We start from the raw sequence: 20,744 nt of genomic DNA, 5'->3' as shown, positions 1-20,744 counted from the left end.
CAGTTTTGAAGGCAACCCCCCCACTCCCCAACACGAGCACACACACCCTTGAACATGCCAGAGAAAGATAGGGCCAAATTTATGGATTTATTGAGCTGAAATTCCTGTCACAAAACCGTTTCCATATGGCTCCTCTTCTGCTCGGAGATTTTACTCGCTGTGGATGAAGTGTAAGTAAATCCTGCTGTTCAGATGGCTCCCAGCTCCTGCTGGGTGCACACAACTCTTCCCCTTCGCTTTGGGCCTCCCCAGATCCTGCTCTCTGTGGGGGCTGTGCCTCAGGGAGCACCCACAGCCTGGTGGCCTCTCTGTCTCTCATGGGGTGGCCGCCTTTTGTCCCTGAGATCATCAGAAAGAGCCAGAAAAGGGGAGCTTTAGGGAGCAGGGGGTGTCAGAGCCCTCCCTCCACGGTTCTCCATCCCATTTCCAAACCTCTGCAGATGTGTCTGGCCAGCTGGCTGTGCACAGCCTGCACAGGACTTTGGGGTGGGCTTTCTGGAGTGGGGGGACAGAGGTTGGGTCAGAGGGGTCTGAGGGTGGCAGTGCCAGGTGGGGTGGGAGCTGTCCTGGAGTGGTCACGGCACAGTTCAGGCTTCCATGGACCACTGATGCTCTGTCTCAGCTGGAACCCCTAAAGGGGGAGGATTTGCCACCACTGTTCACCCCTTCACATGGTGGGGCTGAAGAGAGTTTGTCACCAGCCTGTAATTACAGAACACTGGAGAGGGGAGGGTCAGCCCTGTCTGCAGGTGTGGCATTACCTGGGTGCCTGCTCACCCCTGGCTGCTCAGGGTGCTTGAATCAAAGTGCAGCCCTCCCCAGGAGGGCAGCTGTGCTTGGGAGGAAGGAGGATCTGTCTTGTAAGCAGAGCTCAGCTTGCAGAATGAAAACTGAGTAGGATGATTTCCCCCCCATAAATACCTCGGTGAATGAATGCCTGGGAGAGAAAAGTGCTGGGTAAGCCCATGGAGAAGATTTTTACAGGAACAAATGCGGGTGAAGTGGTCATGAATGCATTTGGGTTGTCAGTTCAGAGATATTTTAGGTAGAAGAGGTGGGAGGAGGTGAATCTGGCTGGTTTTTTATTGTCCAACTTAGCTGCTGGAGTCACGGTTTGGATGGGGAAACCACAGTGCAGTGAGAGTGTTTGCCACAGCAGGTGTAGGTGTTGTGCAGGTGTGGATTCATCCCTGGGGACTCCTTGGGAGTTAATCCTGCACCCACAGCCCTGGAAAGCCTTAAACAGCCAAGCCTGGCAGTTTTGCTGTTTACCACTGGATATTTTCTCCAGTGTGAAGTCATGGTTGCTGTGAACAAGAAAATTAATTTGACAAGGCCCAAAGCTCTTTTCTTTAGGTGCTCTAGAGGTCATGGCAGACAGGACTGGAGATCCTGTTCTTTACAGCCTTGTAGTGAAGGTCTGGAAGGTCTTCCCCATCCCTGGAAATGTCCAAGGGCAAGCTGGATGGGGCTTGGAGCAACCAGGGATAATAAAAGGAGTCCTGCCAGTGAGCTTTAAGGTCCCTTCCAACCCAAACCATTCTGGGATTCTGTGTCCTGAGGCACCTGGGAAATGAAATGATGCCAGTAAATTTTTCACCATGGTATTTAACAGCTTGGAATAGAGCTTTGTAGGATGGAGTCTGTTATCTAGTAAAGTTATTAAATGAACCAGTAAGAGGCAAATGTGTGAAAAAAGAACACTAATGAGTTATTTCTGGCTTTTCCTGAAACCTGCTTCTAACAGGAGCATACATATCACTGGAAAGCAAGTCAATCACTGATTGCCTTATGTCCTGAAGATCTTTCCTTTACAAACTTACCTCATCCAAGGATTTCCAAGGCTGCTATCTTTATTTGAATTACTATGTTTCGCTAACGTCTACCCTGTAATTTGTTGTTTGCCTGTTGTCATGTCACAGAGCATTACCAGCTTTACTCCGTGCTGTAATCATTCTCAAATTAAAGCTTTAGCTGCTCTGAAAACCTTCATAATATGCAGGTTTAACAGATGCTGTTTGATAGTGATTTCATTTAATTTACCCAAATAGAAAAGGAATCGGCAAATAACTCAATATTTCATATCAGCAAGGAGTGAGTTCTTGCTTGGAGCTAAATCCTTTGTAGACCGCAAATTGTCGAGCTGCAGAGCCAAGTTGTCAGCCTTGGAAGTGTCATGCACGATGAAGTGCTGCTGTTCCTTGGAAACCTATTTGCAACCTATCGTGTCAGAAGTCCAATTTCAGTTCTACATCCCTAACCATGCCTTTTTTTTAAAATTTAATTTAATTTTATTTTTTAATACTGTCAAGTCAAACTCAGCCCTGCCGACTGGAACGGTTTGTGTGTCGTGTGTTCTCGAGATGGCAGGAGGTGACATGAGGGAGTTTGAGGGTGTTCTGTGGCAGCTTCCTCCTTTACCAAATGGTGGCACAAAATGACACTTGGCTGCACAGAAAAGTGACAGAAAAAAAGCCCTGTCCCATATTTAAATCCACATGAAGCAGAGGTTTTTCTCTCCCATTCCCTTCTCATGAGTAGTCAGTGGAAGAGCAAAGCAGCCAAGTCCAGAGCAAAACTCCTTCAGCCCCTCCCCAGGGCTCCTCAAACCCTGACTCCAGTGTTGTTGAGCTGATGGTGACTTTCCTCTGGGGCTCTGAGAGAAGATGGCTTACCCAGAGCAGGGGCTGGAGGCAAGTGAGGAATACTGCTCATCACTCTCAAATCAGACAGTGATTAGTAAAATGCTGAAACTGAATTAGAGCTGTAAAGAAACAGATATAGCTTTTAAGAAGTTTTATTCAAAGTCAAGCAGAACTCTAGAGGATACATTTTCAAGGTGTCCTCCAAATTTACCTGTGCAGTGTTATCCACCAGAATTTCGGTGCAATGAGTTCTCTGCAAAGCAAATCCTCAGCCTGGTGCAGAATGTCAGATCTCAACCCAAGTCAGACCTGTCTGAAAAGTCGTGCTGGGTCTATTTTGGGGTGTTCCAAGTCTCTGTGGGGGCAGCAGGTACATGTTCCAGAAATAAACCCATAAAACACAGTGAAAGCTTCGAGATGGAGGCTTCTGTAGGCATTCCATGAAAGTTTTTCTAAGTACTTGCTACTTAGAGCAGCTTATCCTTGAAAAGGTATGTTATTGTTCAAGAGGGGGAAAAAAGCCTTGATGTATAACATGAATGGCATATGTTTATAGACTGAAAGATGTCTTTGGGGGTTCTTCAGTGTTTATTTCCTATCGAGCCTTTTAAATATTCATTGTTTTGTGGTGAACTCCATCATTGCTTGTGTTTATGGATTCACACATACTGGAGTGCTAATTGCTGTTGTTTAGAGAGAACTCTTGAAATCTGTTCAGGTACAGCAAAATAACAATAAAATGTACTTTTTTGTCCTACTTCCAATGTAATACAAGCTCGGTTTCCTGCTGTTTAAAGCCTCGTTGCTGCTCTGTGAAAAATGTTGTCCAGCAACAAAGAACATCCAGAAAACAGCAGCTGTACTCACCAGCTGCTGTCACATTTTTTTCCCCAGTCTAATCTCTTAGAGCTACTTCGTTGTTAGTTGTAACAATGGCAGGTAAGACTATTTCCAGGCAAAAAGTGACCTTTCAGTTGACAGTGTGCTCTAATTGGTTTCAGTGATAGACCCCTGCACAAGTGGGAATGGAGGATGCTCACAAATCTGTCAGAACGAGAGAGGAATTGCAAAATGCGGGTGTCACCCAGGGCATTCTCTTTCCGTAGACAAAAAGTCCTGTTTAGGTAAGAAACTCTGGACTCTTTATTGTGAAGAAAGTTATTCATCAGTGCTCTGGCTTACTGAGCTTAGTGAGTGGAAAGGGATATGTTATACAAATACGTGTGTGCATTTTGAAAAAGCATTTCTCTCTGTGATGTTCACATCAGCCCACAGTCTTGAAGGACTTTTTTAGTGGTGAAAATTCCTCTGTGATCTCCTAAGTCGTGCTTTCTAGCAACTGGGTTTGTGAATGCTGTAGTGTTATTCTTGCAGGGTCCCTTTAAAATAATGTCCCAGATACAGCTCCTGGAAAATTGGTTCAAGTAAAACTCTGAACCAGGTCACTGAAAACTATTCAGAATTCAAAGGGCTTTTTAGCTGGAGAACTGTTTCCATATTAATGGAGAAACTACTGTGAAGGAAGAAATCATGATGTGTAAGATTTCCAAAGAGGGGAGCTTAAAAAGTTGAATTCTAAAGTCCTGTATTTAGTCTGGGGTTGTCAAAAGGATCTGTAGTGTTTCTGACCCAAAATGTGGGGGAATTAGAGGTCAAAATACCTGCTTTTCTCTTGCAGTGAAACTCTTGGAAGATAGTTTAGTAGCTTTATGAAGTAAAAAGCATTTATGGACTTGATGGTGTGCAGATTTTTAATAGCCAAGTCAGGATTAGGGGGTGTGTGTGGGAATATAAATATATATATATATATATATTCAGATACTAATTTTACACTCCTCTTTTGAAAACTTGGCCAAAATCTTGTTGATATTTAAATTATTGTTTCATATAAAGGGTGCTGGGTACCTTTCAAAATATTTACTTCCTACCCTGAGTATTTTACTCAGTTTCCTGTAAGCCCCTCTGTGAGTAGAATGGCAGATCTTAGAGATTCTCTCTTACTGGAATTACTCATGAGTAATTACTGAAAATCAAAACTGTTTTCAAGTAATGTACTGATAATGAGTGGATGGAAACAACAGTGGGTTTAGCAGTAGGGTCAGCCTGTTATTCATTTTATCTCAGACACACAATGACAGTTCTGTTGATTTATGGATAAACTGAATCACTGAGTTAACTTGCAGTGTTATATATTGGAACAAATTTTCTCCCCAGCCTCATGGCAACAATCTTTTGAATCATTAAGCAGCGTGTCTTACCATGGATATACAATTATTGGTTTTTGCTCCTAGAAGTTACTCAATGTCTTTTGCAAAATTCAAGCTGTTGTTTGACTCTCTGGAAACCGAGCTGGAAGGAGACAGAGGGCAGCTGAAGTGTCATACTTCAGCTATTAGCTGTAGGACAGGAAGAAACCTGTGCAGGATGCTAGCTGTGGTTCAACTTTCTATTTTTCTATTTAAAAAGAAGAAGAGAAAAGCACATTTACAGCGTTGGCCACCACAGCGTACTCACCAACTGACAATTAAGAGAAAAAGGAGAAATAACCCATTTTATTCAAAGCAGCAGCTGCTCCCATGGCTGCTTCAGAGAAGCTGTCATTTGTCCTGAAATTTTCATGAGCCAGTGTGTGGTGTTTGCAGTGCCTGGGGCCTCTCTTTGCAAGGATCCTGATTGCATCCCTCAAGCTCCTTGTGCTCAAGTGCAGGGGCCACGAGCACAGCACTGGGCACAGCACGTGTGGAAGGACAAAACTGTTAGAAAGTGGTTTTCTGGGATAAAAAGCTGCACATCACACTGCTCCCTGCCACTTTCAAGACACTGACCCAGGATCAGTGCAATAAATAATTTCTATTTTGCCAGAAAGATGTCAGAATGGGAAGGAACAGGAGATGGATCTGGGGTTTGCCATGTGTGATCCCAGTCTTTGCACAGAGGCTCTGTGCAGCTCTATCTACTGTAAATTTTTGTGGGTTTGTTGTTTTTTTTTTAACTAATTACTCCTTAAAAGTGCTTTCATGTTCCACTGAGATTTTAGGACACCTTTGGGGGCATTTAACTCCAAAACACAGACCAGCAAGTGTGAAGCTGAGGAGCAGCCTGCTTGACAGAGGGCTGGCGGAAGAGCAGCCTCCCCAAATCATTTGACATTCAGAAAATAATCAGCTATTTCCTGATCCTCTAATTTACCTATAATGGCTTGGAGAACATGGTGATAATTTCAGAGTTTTGGAAGTTTCTTCTGAGTTCTTCACACGAGGTCTTCTTTTGCCATTGCTCTTTTTACAGGAATAATAAATAAGTTGCTTTGGCTGATACTGCAAATATAGTGTGTGATACTGTAAATGTTCACACTGAGAAGTTCAAGGTCAGTGGTGCTCAGAAAAAAAGATTGATCTGGAGAATAATGTGAGTATAATTGTTCCTGGGTTCATGGGGTGCTGTCCCTTGTAGACAGACCCCAGGATAAATCCTTCAGCAGATATTTGGAGATGCAGCCACGTCCATGTAGCACAGCATTATTTTTCATTTCAATCTCCAGCTGAACGACTTTCTCTCTGCTTGCAGACGTGGATGAGTGTGCAGAGGGCAGAGCCAGGTGTGCCCATCGCTGTGTGAACACCCCGGGCTCCTTCAGCTGTGCCTGCAGCCCCGGCTTCGAGCTGGGCGCGGACGGGCGCCAGTGCTACCGTAAGTGCCCTGCTCCCAGCCTCTCCTCTCTGCTCCCTGCCAGGCCTCTCACTCACTGGGATTAGCATTCCCAGCAGAAGAAATGTGTGCAAAAGCTCAAGATTAATACTGTTTTCTTCCTCTGCTGCTGGGTTTGCAGGGTGACACGTTCCTAAGCCTGTGTTCACAGACCTTAATTACTGCCTTTCAAAGAGCAAATAGCCCTGTTGGTTTATCTTCAGAGTCTGGTGAATTCTGCTGCAGAGCTACCAGAATTCTGCTGTTCTGTGAAATGTATTCATTCCTGCCCTCCTCCTCCTCCTCCTCCTCCCAGCTTTCTTACAGATCTGATGCAAGAGAAAACCAAGATGTGTTCTGCTCTTGTCTTTACCTGTCTGGCTTTGTATATGTTTCTCCCGAGATTACTGACACTACTTAAGAGGGTGCCTTTTAAAAAAAAATAGATAGATTTGGGATGAAAAAATAGCTGAACAGCTCAAACTTCCCAAACTAAAGTGAGCCTTGTTGTCTTTCCTCACATGCTTTCCTCTTGCCAGCGGGGTTTCTTAATCAACACGGCTTTTCTGGAGAGGGGGACTGACTCCTGGTGCTGTTAGCTGATAGGTGATCCCTGGCCTGCCCTTGAGGGCAAATTTAGATTAATAAAGGAGGTGATGTGGAAGAGTTGGGGTTATTATGGACCTAACATAAGCTCCCTGGAATGCAGACAAAAGCATGACCTGTTTTAGCAAAGAGGTGGGCAAAGATCATTCAATCTAATAATACTGTGCAAGAGCTTTCAGCAGAGCTTCCTTAGGAAAATACGCTGCATGCCAGAGAATGAGTGCTTTATTTAAGAATGTGTGTGTAAAAAATAGTTATTAAGAATGAAATCCAGTTTCAAGGCATTAACATACATTAAAAACAAAACCCAATTATGTGAGAGGCATCCTGGAGAGTTATTTCATAGGTGTTGGGGAACTGTGAGTGGTGCAATGGCAGAGGAAATGTGATTAATATATAGATATGCAATCTTCTGTCATAGGCATAAAAAAGAGGTTTAAACCACTTAGATTTCATTGTGCTTTTCTGATAATATTTTTTTTTGGATGTTCAGCAGATCTCAGGGGATGGTGATTCTCTGTGCCTCATGTAGAATATTGCAGAGCAAACAATAAAAATAAAAACATTCTGCATATATTTATGATCAGGATTATCCCAGTGTTTGAGCAATTTACAATCTTTGTTTATTCTTTCATTTCCCCAGTGGCTGGGGAAGAGCTGGTATTTCAGCTTTACTGATGAAGAACTGAGACAAAGTAAATGATGAAGATAGTGTATAAAGTCAGATTCTGCATTTAATCGCTAGGTTTAGTAAATCCAAGCTTAACACACTGGACAGGAGACATGATTTCTTCTCCCTGGTGCAAATAATCACACTGTGCATGAGATGTGGATATATTTATTCTCTTAATTTATACCCTCTTCCAGCTGGAATTATATTTCTTGTTGGCAAGCAGGTTGCTCCCTGGGAGCACAAGGAGGGGTAGGACCAGAGCCCAGAAGCACAGATGTGTCTGGGGAAATTCTGTGCCAGATCTGATGGCCACCACTCTGAGCTGGGGTGTTTCTGGAAGGAGAAGTGGCTCCTTTAGCAAGAGTGTTTCTCAGTTCCCCTAAGTAGTAGGAGAAATTATTTCCTCTCTAAATAGCTTTGTAACAAGACAAGCTAGATAATCCTTCATGAAAAAAAAATTATAACTGACCTTATGGTTTCTTTTCATCCTGGAGAAATCATCTGATGAAGTAGCTGGGTGGGGATGAGGTTCCAGGTGTTCCCTTTGTGATGTGAGGGCTCCCACTGGATGTTCTGAGCACTGTCCAGTGCAGCCACATGAGGAGGGCAGGGACATCTGTCAGGGCAAAGGGGGCTGGCTGTGGCACTGTACCACCCTCAGCCATAGTGGACAGTCTCAGCAGAGCTGCTGTGTCCCCCTGGAAGGGACATCCAAGAACCAGAACCTGGAGATGGTTTTCATTGTGGTTGGGTGTCCATTTCACCAGCAGGGCTCTGCTGAGGAACTTTCAATGCCTTTGTGTTTGGGGGATGTTTCAGTGTCCAGCTCTTTGCCATTCCCATGCAAAACTCAAAGCTGCTCTTTGGGAGGTGTGTCAGGCTGGGTGGAGAAGGCTGACCTAGAACAGAGGCTAGACAGAGTTAATAAAGTTGGCATTTATTGAAAGGCCTTAAAGGACACGCCTTGGGCAGTACAAGAGCCTGGTCACAAAATGAATGACTGGTCATGAGGTCTCACATTTTTATAAGTTTTGTCCATCTGCACATCAGGGTTAATTGTCCAATGACTGCTTCAGCTTATGAAGTCCCATCCTTCTTGTTGTCTCTCTTCAGCCCACTGTTGTTTCTGCCTTTGGACCTGAAAGTTGTAACAATTGTCCTTGGTGTCAAGCTAGAAAAGAGAGCTCACTGACACTTAATATGAGGCTTAAAACTACACACCTAGGCACCACAGAATATGAGAAATATAAAAGCAAAAACTTAAGGCATCATGAGGGGCACCACCTGGGCTCCTCAGACGGTTCTGTTCCTCCTCTGGGGCAAGAACTGTGTCCAGACAAAGCATAAACCTGAGGAAACCTGGGGAGGCTCCTGTAGCATGTGGCTGCTGGAACACTGGGGCAGCTTCACATGGCTGAATTTGAGAGCATCCACCGTTCTGACACAAACACCTGGAGCTGAGTGACTCCAAAGCCTGTTCTTCTGGGGAGGGCGTGTGAGCTGATTATACTCACCGCTACAGCACTCATGGCTGCTGTTTTACAGCATGATCCCCCAGTGCCTCCCCCCTGGGCTTGCTTTTTAACATCCTTTTGATTTATTTCTCTGCAAGGCATCGAGATGGAAATTGTGGACAGCTGCCAGGACGGGAACGGCGGCTGCTCCCACCAGTGCGAGCACACGGCAGCGGGACCGCGCTGCTCCTGCCACCGCGGCCACCGCCTGGGCACGGACGGCAAAACCTGCACAGGTAACCCGTGCTGGGAGCAGGGAGCAGGTGTGGAGGAGCCCTGGGAGCCTGCAGGAGAGCTGTCGCTCAGGGAAAGGCTCCCCGTGCCTTCCCTCCTTCTGCAGGCGTTAATTAACGCCGTCCTCCAGCGCTGCTCCGGCTTGCCTGGCTCCGGGAGCTCGCTGGGATGGGGCACGAGGGGAGGGAGTGGAAGTGACACTGGTGCATCACCCCCGTGTCTCACTCACCATGGGCAGCCCGAGCATCACAGCCCTGACTTGGTTTCCCTTCCCAGCTGGTGTCTGGGAAGGTCTCCATCCTCAGCCAGGGGTTCCTGCACAAATTGCGCTCGGTGCTGCAGACTCTGCCGTGTTCCCATCACACTGGCTCAGGGCTGAGGTGACACCTCTGCCTGTGAGAAGTCTCACTTGGGAGGTGAAAGCAACAGAGTTGTTAGATTTGAGCTTATTTCAAGGCAAGAGCTTAAAAATTCATTCATGTTTTGAGCAATTCCACTACGAGATTCTTTTTGTGTGTGTTTGTTTTATGTTTTTGTTTTGTTTATGGCTTTTGCCATGCAAACTGTGTCTCGTTCTGCTTTGGGCTCGCTGTCGCTATGCCATTGCGATTTTCAAGAATAGCCAGGAAGAGAGGGGGGATGGAAAAAGGATCAGGCACCACAGAGCAGTGTAGTGAGATATGAGATGATGAGAAGAGGTAGAGAGTGGGAGCACTGATGAGTGTGAGAGGTATTACAGACAAAAGGAGTCTTGCAAGGAAAAAAAGCCAAGTGCAGGAGAGAGGAGGAGCAGGGGAGGAGGGAAGCACTGAGGGCTGCAAGGGTGGGTGATGATGGAGCTTAAAAAGCAAAACAGAAGAAGTTTGGGAGGCAGATTTGGAGCCAGATCCTCACAGGGGTGGGTGGGTTACACAGTCTTGTCTGTACAGCTGACAGGAGGCAAAGCAGCCTCCTGCCCACATCCCAGCTCAGTGACCTGCTGCTGGGGATTTCAGAGGGAAGCAGATACTCCAGACACAGCAAGGGAAGGGGGAGAACACAGAGGAAGGCTGAGGACATGAAAAGTGGCTCTTAACAGCAAAAATCTCCTTTTTTGTTGGATGCAGATTTTGCATTCCTACACAAAGGGGCTGCTGCTGGAGCCCAGAGCGAGGCATCACCTGATGTACTGCAGAGGAGCTCAGCTCGTGACATCTCTGGAAAACACTGCCTTCAAATAACCTGCATTAATCATTTTCACACTGACCTCCTCACCTCCATTGATTAATTACATTTTCTTTCTCCTGTCCCTGTTTCCTCATAAAGTTGGTGCTCCTTCCAAGGTTAATTGAGACACTGACCTTTCCCACCTGCAGCTGCTCAGCCAGGCCCTGTTCAGAAGCATTGTGCAGACTCAGCACTGACAAGGTGGCCCTTGGATGGCCACTGACCTGCTCAGCAGGCTGACAGCAGCCAGGAGCCTGCAGTGCACAGATAACAGCTCAGCTCTCCTATCTAATCACCACAACAGTGGTGTCAATGATACCAATTTCTGAGCGGGCACAGAGCAGGAGGAGGCAACAGGAAATCAGTTATCAAAAACTACAATTGATCCTTCCAGGCTGCTGCTGTCCAGCAAGTGCCTGGTTGGATCAGAGCATTACTAGTTTGCATTGAATAAGGTTGAATGTAAAGTCTAAATGGTCAAATGTAGGTTACTGTTAAACAGAACACTTTTGAGGGCTGGTGGGTCCTTGCTGTTGTCTCTTTTCATAGAACCACAGAATATTCTGAGTTGGAAGGGACATGCAAGGATCACTGAGTCCCATTCCTGGCCCTGCACATGCCAACAACCCCACCCTGTGCAGACAGGAGTGGTGTCCAAACCCTCCCAGAGCTCTGGCAGCCTCAGGGCTGTCTGGGGAGCCTGGGCAGTGCCAGAACCTTTCTTGAAATCCAACCTAAAACTCCCTGGCACAGCTCCAGCCCTTCCCTCAGGTCCTGTCCTTGGTCAGCAGCAAGACCAGCTGGTGTTCTCTAAATCCGCTCGTGGCAGCTCAGACTTGTAGAGGAGAGGCCTCTCCCGGGACATGGAGGCTCCTGGCTGCTGTGGGAGAAGGTGGAAGGCAGGTGCTGCCAGGATTCGGGGTTCAGAGGTGTTTGTGTGGTTGAAGGGAGGTGTAAAGCGGTGAGCTGCAGAACAATAGCTCTGAGCAGAGCTGTGGCAGCAGCTCAGGGTGTCTCCATGTGCTGCCCTTTCCTTGCAGAGGTGGATGAGTGTGAGACTGGAGAGTCCTGCTGCTCCCAGTTCTGCATCAACTACGCGGGGGGCTATGAGTGCGCCTGCCAGGCGGGGTTCCAGCTCAGCACCGACGGCTGCTCCTGCGACGGTGAGCACGGATTCAGGGGCTGGGCTGGGCTGGAGGGGACCTTAAAGCACATCTCATTCCACCCCTGCCATGGCAGGGACACCTTCCACTGTTCCAGGCTGCTCCCAGCCCTGTCCAACCTGTCCTGGAACACATCCAGGGATCCAGGGGCAGCCACAGCTTCTCCGGGCAATGGGGCCTCACCACCCTCATGGGGAAGAATTCTCTCTTAATATCCAATCTAAACCTTCCCTCTGTTAGCCTAAAGCCATTCCCACTTGTCCTGCATCATTTCATGCCCTTGTCAAAAGTCTTTTAGTACCAGTGGCTCGGTCTAACTAATCACAACCCAGGGTAGAAGAAATGCTGTCAAAGCCCTTTGCAGGGATTTGTGGGCACTGCCCTAATGAGAGTCACTGACCCCGTGCCAGCTTTGCTGATAAGGTTTTACAAACGTGTAATTTCCACTCTGTGAGGCTGGAATACAGGAATAACCCAGAATCCAACATGGGGAAGTGGGGATCTGGGAGATGTGCCAGCAGAGAGAAACTTTTCCTCCTCTCTCTATGGACACTGTATATTGATGTGTGTTAAACACTCCTTCCACAAAAGAACAGCCCTCAAAATAACTGAAGGATCAACTGAGCTTAACAGCTTCAAGCATCTGTTTTCACTCGAGACAAAAACATCAGTGAAATAATCTGCTCCCTGTTGCCCTGAAATGTTTTCATACCTCCAGTACCAGAGAGAAACGGAGAGCCCCAAAACACATAAGAAAAATTGTGTTTTCTTATGTATAGAATAATTTGTCAGACGCAGCTGGGCACAGCATGGGCTCTCCAGGCAGAAGTACTTGCTCCTAATCACCATTTATGTCTGGATTTTCTAGATGTGGATGAATGTGGTCTGGATAATGGCAACTGTGACCATTTCTGTGTGAACTCCCTGGGGTCCTACGAGTGTGCCTGCAAGGAGGGTTTCAGGCTCGGGGACAGCAGATGGGCCTGCGTGGGTGAGTTCTTCTCAAAACTTGAGGGCCATTAAGCACTTCCCACTGATTTAAAATGTGATTTTGGAAGGGGGATTTTCACAGATCCTGGGATTTTGGGAGCCCAGCTTGAGCCATCTCTGAACGTGGCCAGGGTAGGGCTACGTGCAGTGCGTGGATCCAGGCTCATCCTCCAGTAATGGGTTTTGCCAAAGATTAATGGCAGATGAACACTTAAATCCCCTGGACATGTTTGAAAACCTAAAGCTCCTGGTTTAGAAATAAATACTGTTTTGACACTTTTCTTGCACTATTTGATGAAGTTTAACATCCTGTGGAAAAAAAAGAAGGTAGCCAGATTCTTCTTTGAACAACCATGGCAATTTTTCCATTAGTCAGTGACGTTATTCTGGATTTCTGCCAGTGTAACCAGTCCAGAGTTTAGCAGAGCAACTCAATTTTATAACCAAGTTTAGCAACTGCTAAACCTTAAGCCAGAGTTTGATATTCTGACCAACACCAAAAAGAAAGCCAGCTGATTTCCCGTCATTTTAAGGCTCAAATTTTAATGTTTCTGAAAATAAATTGCACAGCCGGCCTCACTTTCTATTTGTCATCTCCAAAACGGGCAAGAGTAATGACCTTCATTAACTAAAAATAATCTCAGACTTCAAGTGAGGAAAATGAATCTCCTCATTTCATTTTGATTCTCCAGGAGCAGAGTTTTTTTCCAGAAGAAAGAAAAGAGAAAGATGGGGCGGGGAGGGCGTCTCTCCTTTTCTCTCTATTTAGTATTGGATAGCAGAAACTCTGTAAGTACAGATGAGAAAATGCCTGGGCTGGGACATCTCATGGCATCATAAGAGTGAGGAACAGATGTAAATGGGAGGCTGTGGAGGCAGGGGGGGTGCTGATGGCTGTGTTTGTCCTGCCCTAGGTGTGGAGGAGGCGGATGCAGAGGAGGCAGCGGGGCTGGCCGGCGCCCCGGGGCTGCAGCTCCGAGGGCCCCCCCAGCTGCTCCACTACGCCCTGGGACCCCTGGCTGAGGATGGAGACCCCCGAGGGGAGCTCACCCTGGTGCACAGGGTCGGTGAGTCAGCAGCAGTGCCCTGAGCCAGCACAGCAAACTGCGGGGATGGTCTCAGGGTGAGGATTTGGGGCTCAGCATCAGGAGGAGGGATGAGCGTTCATCCTGCACCCTGCCCGTCTCCATGCCGGTATAAGGGATAAGGCACTGCCATGTGTTCCATCCCAAATGGGACGTGTCTGAGGAGCCAGGAGGATGCCTGGATGCTTTGGGAGGGAGGCAGGGGAACAGTGAGCAGCACAAGCAGTGGCTGGGAGCTGCTTGGAGAACAGGCTTCCCCAGGGGCAGCAGCCAGAGGGAACTCATCGTGCCGGGGTGAGGATGGCGTGCCTTACTGCAGTGCCCTAAATCCCTGGGGAAACACTCCCTTTCTCCTACAGCTGGGAGCATGGCTCCCTGTTTACAAACCCTTTTATAACAACTGGAGGCTTTTTGTTTAAGATATTTGCGGTTTTTTTGTGTTAAAAAGGATCCTCTGAAGATTGAGGTTTCTCCTGACTCTCTGGGAAAAGCACCAACCCATCCATGTATTGCTCAGCTCGAGTGGTGGCAAACAGCACAGGAGCACCCACTGTCACAGGAGTGGGTGCAGAGCAGCTTTGCACCCACCTGGGCTGTGCATGATTCAGTCTTTCCATCCAAAACTTCACCATTTTAAGAGTATTATGAGGTGAAACCCAGTGTTTGCTTTGTGCTGAGTGCTGGTGGATCACCAGGGCAGATTTCTTGTTTTTTTCCTGTGTGTGTGTCCTGTGATTTTTATATAAACTCTATAATTACCCATCTGAGGACTGTGCCCTACAGGCAGAAATCAGGAGCTGGTCTTGACTTTAATAAAAAATTAACTTATCTTTATGAACAAAACTGTTGAGACCCTCCCAAATCACACAGCATCCAGCCGGACTCAGCGACACCGATAACCAACTGGGAAACTGATAAATGAGATAACCACAGGCAAAATTATCAGGCCTAGAAACCACAATCAAATATTTATTGACCACTTTTTGCATGTTTTATTTATATTTAGCCACAGAAATTTGGGTGTTATCAGTCACAGCTGAGCAGCTGCACTTTTTCTAAGGCTCAGGCTTTGCAGCATGCAGCGGTTTGTATGAAAAGAGGATGGAGAAAAGGAACTTTAAATGGTTTAGTAAGTTCTTTTACCTCCCAAATAGCAATTTATTCCTTGTATTTTCAGGCATGGTTTTGTGCTGCTATCTATATTATAAAAAAGCCTGCTTTAGCAGTAAGCTGGTGCAAGTAATTAAATATTTTCTCTAACTGGAATGACTTTTTAAGGTGGAAGCATGATGTTTTTAATGGTAGTTTGTATTCTCCTGAAGTATGAATTTGTACCCCGTTCCAAGTGGGAGCACTGGGATTCTGAATGTCCCTGAAAGCTTGGGCATTTGTTCAGCTACAGAAAAGGGAACAGTTGGGTGCTCAGACCTAGAGGAAATCTGGCCTCACACAGAAAAATGTTGGTGAAATGCAACCAGCCTGTGACTTACTGTGGGCTGAAACAAGCTGCCAGCTCACTTCCAGGTGCTGTTAAAAATCCCCTTCCAAAAAGCCTCCAGCCACAGCCATAAAGCCTTGAAGGCTGTGTGGATGGGATTCTCAATGCCACTGAAGTATTTTATCAGCCAGTCACTTTATTTTGCATGCCTGTCTCAACAGACCCCACAAGAAGAACATGTGGGTGCAAGGGATAAAAGGAGGGTGGGAAAGGAGAGGAAAAAAATGCACTTTCATATCAGGTTTCCTATATAAAACTCTTCATATCCATGAAGAGAAGAGACATGATAAATGTGTATTTTGCTTTGTTTTCCTAGAACACTCAAACTATGTGGTTGAAAATATCCCTGAACTATGTTTAAGTAGCACTACATCCACTTACTGCAATAAAACAACAGGGATAGCCTAGCAAGGTTAAGGAAAATATCAATAAATTCTTCGAGTTATATACAACGTTATCAAGGTGCATTAAGGTGTCATCATCAGGTGCAAATTCACTTTTTCTCAAGGCAAAACTCTTGCTTTTAAAAAGTAGCTTGAAGTGCTCTTTGCTGGAGAACTACAGAATCCAGGGGAGTAAATCCCAGCTGCACTCCCAGCTTTCCTTTTTCTCAGAGTCAAAAATGTGAAGAGGGAAATTGAGGAGTGCCCATTTTTCTGTGCCGAACCGGCGGTGTTTGTAACGCAGCGATAGGTAAGAGCTCGTGGCGGTGTTTTTGTCTGGCTGCTCACTCAGCCCTGTGTGTTTTTTTGCTGTCAGTGTGCCTGGGTGACACGTTTGGCCAGGACTGCAGCCTGAGGTGTGAGGATTGTCTGCACGGGGGCCGCTGCAACAGCGAGCGCAGCGGCTGCGTCTGCCCGCCCGGCTGGGCTGGTGTCACCTGCAATGAGAGTGAGTACAGGGGCTTGGAGGGGAAATGAGCCTCCTGCAGGGGCTCTGCAGGTGGGGAATGGGACAAACCCCTTCTACTGCTCATCTGTGAAGCTCCTGAAAGAGCACAGCTGTCTCATAATCAGATTTATTGTGCTGGGGCACATGAAATAGGAACTGCAGGTGATGCTGCAGTACACAGAGGTGCCTGCGCTCCAGTGAAGGTCAGGACAGAATCATCCCCGTCCTAAATATTTGGCTGCTGTTCATTCCTCTTTGCTCTGCTGCTAAAAGCCAAAGTTTGCTGGCCATGCTTCATTCCACAACCTACATTGGTGACTTCCAGAAGTCTGTCCCAGCAGTTGGGTGGACATGTGTGTTCAACTCGAGTTTTTCCATTGTAGCATACAAAGATATCGCCTTTTAAATTATTTTCTTACATTTTCTATTTATTTTTTCCTTATCATTCTTTTTATTATTAGCATCACTTTCTTGGAACAGTTAATTTTTCATATTGGAAATGGTATTTTTTTCAGAATTCTGTTGCCAAGTCAGTGCCCTTTATAATAGCTTTTCACTCTCCTTGCTCCTGTTTCCTGGCAGAAGATCTTTCTGATTCAGAAGTATGTGTCAAAACCCATTGGAAAGAGAGTGGTGATTTCTTGATACGCTGTTCTTCATCTGCAGTTTGGCAAAACTTGTCTGCTGCTTGTCTGAGACATCATACAGCAGATTTCCTGTTAGAGATGGGTCCCTCCATTTCATGGTGTGTGACATGATGGCCCATCATTCTCAGAAAGTCTTTGCTGTCACTGGTGAGACAAAAAAATCGATGAAAATTTATTACTTGACATCAGTAGACAGCACTCTTCAGGTTAATTGCCATCAAGATTGTTTAGGAGACGTCATCAGATGGACAGAAATGTAGAAAAATCAAGCAAGTGATTGAAATCAGCAGTCTGCCCATGGCTATTTTGGGAGACTGATGGCAGGTTTGGTTTGTAAACACTGGGGGGCAGCTAAGAGAATAGAAATGGGGAGGATTAAAATGATAATTTCCAGTCTGTCTAAGACAGTTCAAGCTATCAAGGATATTCTGACTTCTGTACCTGGTGTGCTGATAGTTCAGGATAGATTGTAAAAGTTTCAAATCAGTATCTAAATTCTTTAGTTCATTTAATAAATAACAACATTTCTGATGTATATTTGCAGTAGATATCCATGCACATAGTTAAATGGAATTCACCTCTGGAATTTAAGGAAATTTAAAGGACTGTGTTATTGAGCTCAACCTGCTGTCTGATGAAGTCAGCAGGGACAGTGATAAATACAGTATCTAATCTGTGTGAAATAATCACATGGGATTGCTTTCACTCTTTTCTCTTGCATTTTTTAATACACAGCACAATTCATGGGTTTAGGGTAAGCAGGTTTAGGGTAAGCTAAAACAGTGGTGAAAACTGGAACTAAATTTCTCTAATAATGCACCAAAGAAGCTGAATGGAAATTGATGTGAAATGTCAACTTTCTTAATGTACATTGATAAAATGTCAGCGAAGTCAGATGACTCCAGCAACTGTATTCACTCAGCCAGCTCAGGCTGCAAACAGCAGAATGAGGCTTCATCTCACAGTTTGTTTTTGCTGCTGTGGATCCACTGCTGCCACGATTACCTGGGGAATTTCAGAAACTACATTTGAAAAACAAGATGCTGTTTTCATAATAGTGCTTGGGAGAGAAAAAAATAATGCTTAAAATATTCATCTCCAAGTATTCAAAGCTGTGCTCTGATGTTTAAGCTTTGGACTTGACAGGCAGTGGTTTTTGAGCCTGTGCTTCGTGGGGAGGGAAGCATGTGCAGGGGAGGGGTGGATAAATGACAGTACTTCCCAAAACTTGGTTAATTCAGTGTCCTTTGAGATGTCCTAGTAAATATCAGGTGGATGTGCACTGCTTTAGAGAAGAATATAACTTTGTTTAGAGCCTGCTCAACTAAAAGGACTCTCTCCTTGCTCAGTTTTCACAGAATCACAGAATCAATTAGGCTGGAAAAGACCTTTGAGATCGAGTCCAACCTATGACCCAACACCACCTTCTCAACTAGACCATGGCACAGAGTGCCACATCCAGTCTTTTCTAAAACACCTCCAGGGATGGTGACTCCACCTCTCACCAGGACAGCCCATTCCGATGCTTTCTGTGAGGAAATTCATCCTGATGTCCAACCTGAACCTCCCCTGGTGCACTTTAAGGCTGTCCCCTCTTGCCCTATTGCTGGCTGCCTTGGAGGGGAGATCAGCCTCCCCCTGGCTGCACTCTCCTCCCAGGGAGCTGCAGGGAGCAATGAGGTCTCCCACGAGTTTTCCAGGCTCAACACCCCCAGCTCCCTCAGCTGCTCCTCACAGGACTTGTATCCCAGACCCTTCATCAGCCTTGCTGCCCTTCTCAACGTCCAAAGCCCTGTTGTGCTCCTCTACAGCAGCCCTTGGCAGCTTTCCAGGTGTGCTGACACTCGCTGCTCTCTCCACAGCCTGTCCCCCCGGTTCGTTCGGCAGAGGATGTGCGGGTGTCTGCAAGTGCCAGAACGGCGGCAGGTGTGACCCCGGCACGGGGCAGTGCCGCTGCCCGCCCGGCGTGCTGGGACAGCTCTGCGAGGACGGTACGGCTCCAGCTCTGCCTCAGCCTCTCCTCTTCTCCCCTTGTTCCTTTGTTTTAAACAATGAGCACGACAGGGGGTGGGAAAACCCTGTGGCCGGCGAGGCAGAGCCCCAGCTCGGCCACAAACCACTCCGGGGTTGGGGCTTTGACCCTCGACTGCTGATGCCTTCCTGTGTTTGTGCACTCCAAAGGTTGCCCAAAAGGTTTCTTTGGGAAGAACTGTAACAAACCGTGCAACTGTGCCAACAAGGGCCACTGCCACAGACTGTACGGAGCCTGCCTGTGTGACCCCGGGCTCTACGGCCGCTTCTGTCACCTCAGTAAGTCCCCGGCACTTTTCGGATCCGTCACACGTGTGCACAGCGGAACAGCCTGCAAAAGATCCCACATCACATAAAGAAATCACATAAAGGGGGCTGGCAGAAGGAAGGAGTGACTTCTTGCACAGTCAGCACTAGGACAAGGAGGAATGGATTTACTAAAACAGCAGAGATTTAGGTTAGATGGTAGAAGGATGTTCTTTGCTGGGAGGGTGGGCAGGCCCTGGCACAGGTGCCCAGAGAAGCTGTGGCTGCCCCTGGATCCCTGGAGGTGTCCAAGGCCAGGCTGGACAGGGCTGGGAGCAACCTGGGGTAGTGGAAGGTGTCCCTGCCATGGCAGGGGGGTGGAATGAGATGGTCCTTATGGAACCTTCCAACCCAAACCATTTTATGATAAAATGAGCAAGACTTTGGGTTCTGCAATGGGCTGGGAGTAACAGGAGGGCTGCGTTTCTGAGACGTGCCAGGAAGCCCCAGGAACTTCATTAATGTTATCCTCTAGTGAATAATCTTTGCCATGAGGACTGAGATTTACTGATGCTCAAAGGTGAGAATTACAGGTGGGCTGGAGAGGTTAACATTAGGGTCATTGCTGGGGTTGGAATCTGGTTGGAGCTGGTTAGTGACTGCTGATGAGTTGCAGTGGGAGCTGGGGAGCAGGACTGGCTGGGACAGGATGAGGATCAGACATTAGATGGAATAAAAAGAATTAAAACAAAAACTAGGCAAAATAGATGGTCGAGTTTCTTTGTACTTACAGGTTATGTTTGCAAAATCTGTACAAGACCAAAAATCTTTTGTATTTTGTTTTGGATTTTATTATGAAAGCTTTTGTCTTGGATTACACCCAAGTTTTTTTTTTCATTCAGAAAATCAGCTGAGTTTGCTTTGAAATATTTCTGGTTCTTGCATTCACCACAGATTGCTTGACATGAAATGAATGACCTAACACAGGAACCACGTAAACTCTTCTTTTACCCACCCACACGTGAACAGGTGCTGCTGTAGGAACGGGGATGTACCTGCTGAAAGCAGAACAGAGCTTTTGCTTCTTGCAGCAGTTGCATTCTGCAGCAGCATGCAGTTTCAGCCAGCTCCTTCACAATGCCAGAGCTGATGCTTCCTTTTCTTGTGGCTGCAGCCTGTCCCAGGTGGGCCTTTGGCGCGAGCTGCTCGGAGGAGTGTCAGTGTGTGAAGGAGCACACGCTGGAGTGCAGCCCCAGGAACGGCTCCTGCACCTGCCAGCCTGGATACCACGGCAAAAAGTGTCAGAAAGGTACCACACACAGCCAGGTTCCCCACATCTGCTTCCTCCTTTGTCCCAGAAACTTCTCCTTCCTCCACCCGCCCGCTTTGTTTGGCTGCTGCTACTCATGTGTTCATATCCTGCTAATGATTTTGTGGGGTTTTAACCCTGCTAGGCTTGCAGGGACATCGAGGAGAATAGAGATTAAGAATTGGAAGTGTTTTAGCCTGGTCAGATGACTACAGAAATCCAGAACCCAAATCCTAATACAATATTAAATAATGAAGATGATGTGAGGTTTTATTTCTGTGCTTTTTTAACACAGTCAGTAAATAAGTGGTAAAATCTG

At 46.5% G+C, this 20,744-nt stretch overlaps 1 protein-coding gene across 5 annotated transcripts in view; it reads left to right on the top strand.

The window, feature by feature from the left end:
• LOC107208802 (multiple epidermal growth factor-like domains protein 6) overlaps positions 1 to 20,744 on the top strand; it is a 187,867-nt gene that overhangs the window by 128,487 nt on the left and 38,636 nt on the right. For 4 of the 5 annotated variants that reach the window (XR_002002080.1, XR_002002079.1, XM_019007799.2 and 1 more), the window contains exons 8-17: positions 3,647 to 3,769; positions 6,213 to 6,335; positions 9,224 to 9,361; positions 11,606 to 11,728; positions 12,597 to 12,719; positions 13,633 to 13,785; positions 16,061 to 16,192; positions 18,702 to 18,830; positions 19,021 to 19,149; positions 20,291 to 20,425. Coding sequence is in view for 3 of the 5 variants with exons in the window: in XM_019007799.2 (XP_018863344.1) it covers positions 3,647 to 3,769; positions 6,213 to 6,335; positions 9,224 to 9,361; positions 11,606 to 11,728; positions 12,597 to 12,719; positions 13,633 to 13,785; positions 16,061 to 16,192; positions 18,702 to 18,830; positions 19,021 to 19,149; positions 20,291 to 20,425 (1,308 nt within the window). In the remaining 2 variants the exon portion in view is untranslated. The remainder of the gene's footprint in view (positions 1 to 3,646; positions 3,770 to 6,212; positions 6,336 to 9,223; positions 9,362 to 11,605; positions 11,729 to 12,596; positions 12,720 to 13,632; positions 13,786 to 16,060; positions 16,193 to 18,701; positions 18,831 to 19,020; positions 19,150 to 20,290; positions 20,426 to 20,744) is intronic. The other variant, XM_019007797.2, reaches the window with a different exon arrangement.

The sequence above is a fragment of the Parus major genome, chromosome 9 (assembly GCF_001522545.3).
Source record: "Parus major isolate Abel chromosome 9, Parus_major1.1, whole genome shotgun sequence".
Classification (NCBI taxonomy): Eukaryota; Metazoa; Chordata; class Aves; order Passeriformes; family Paridae; genus Parus; species Parus major.
Note: the sequence above shows the minus strand (reverse complement) of the source record. Positions and strands in the feature narration are given on the sequence as shown.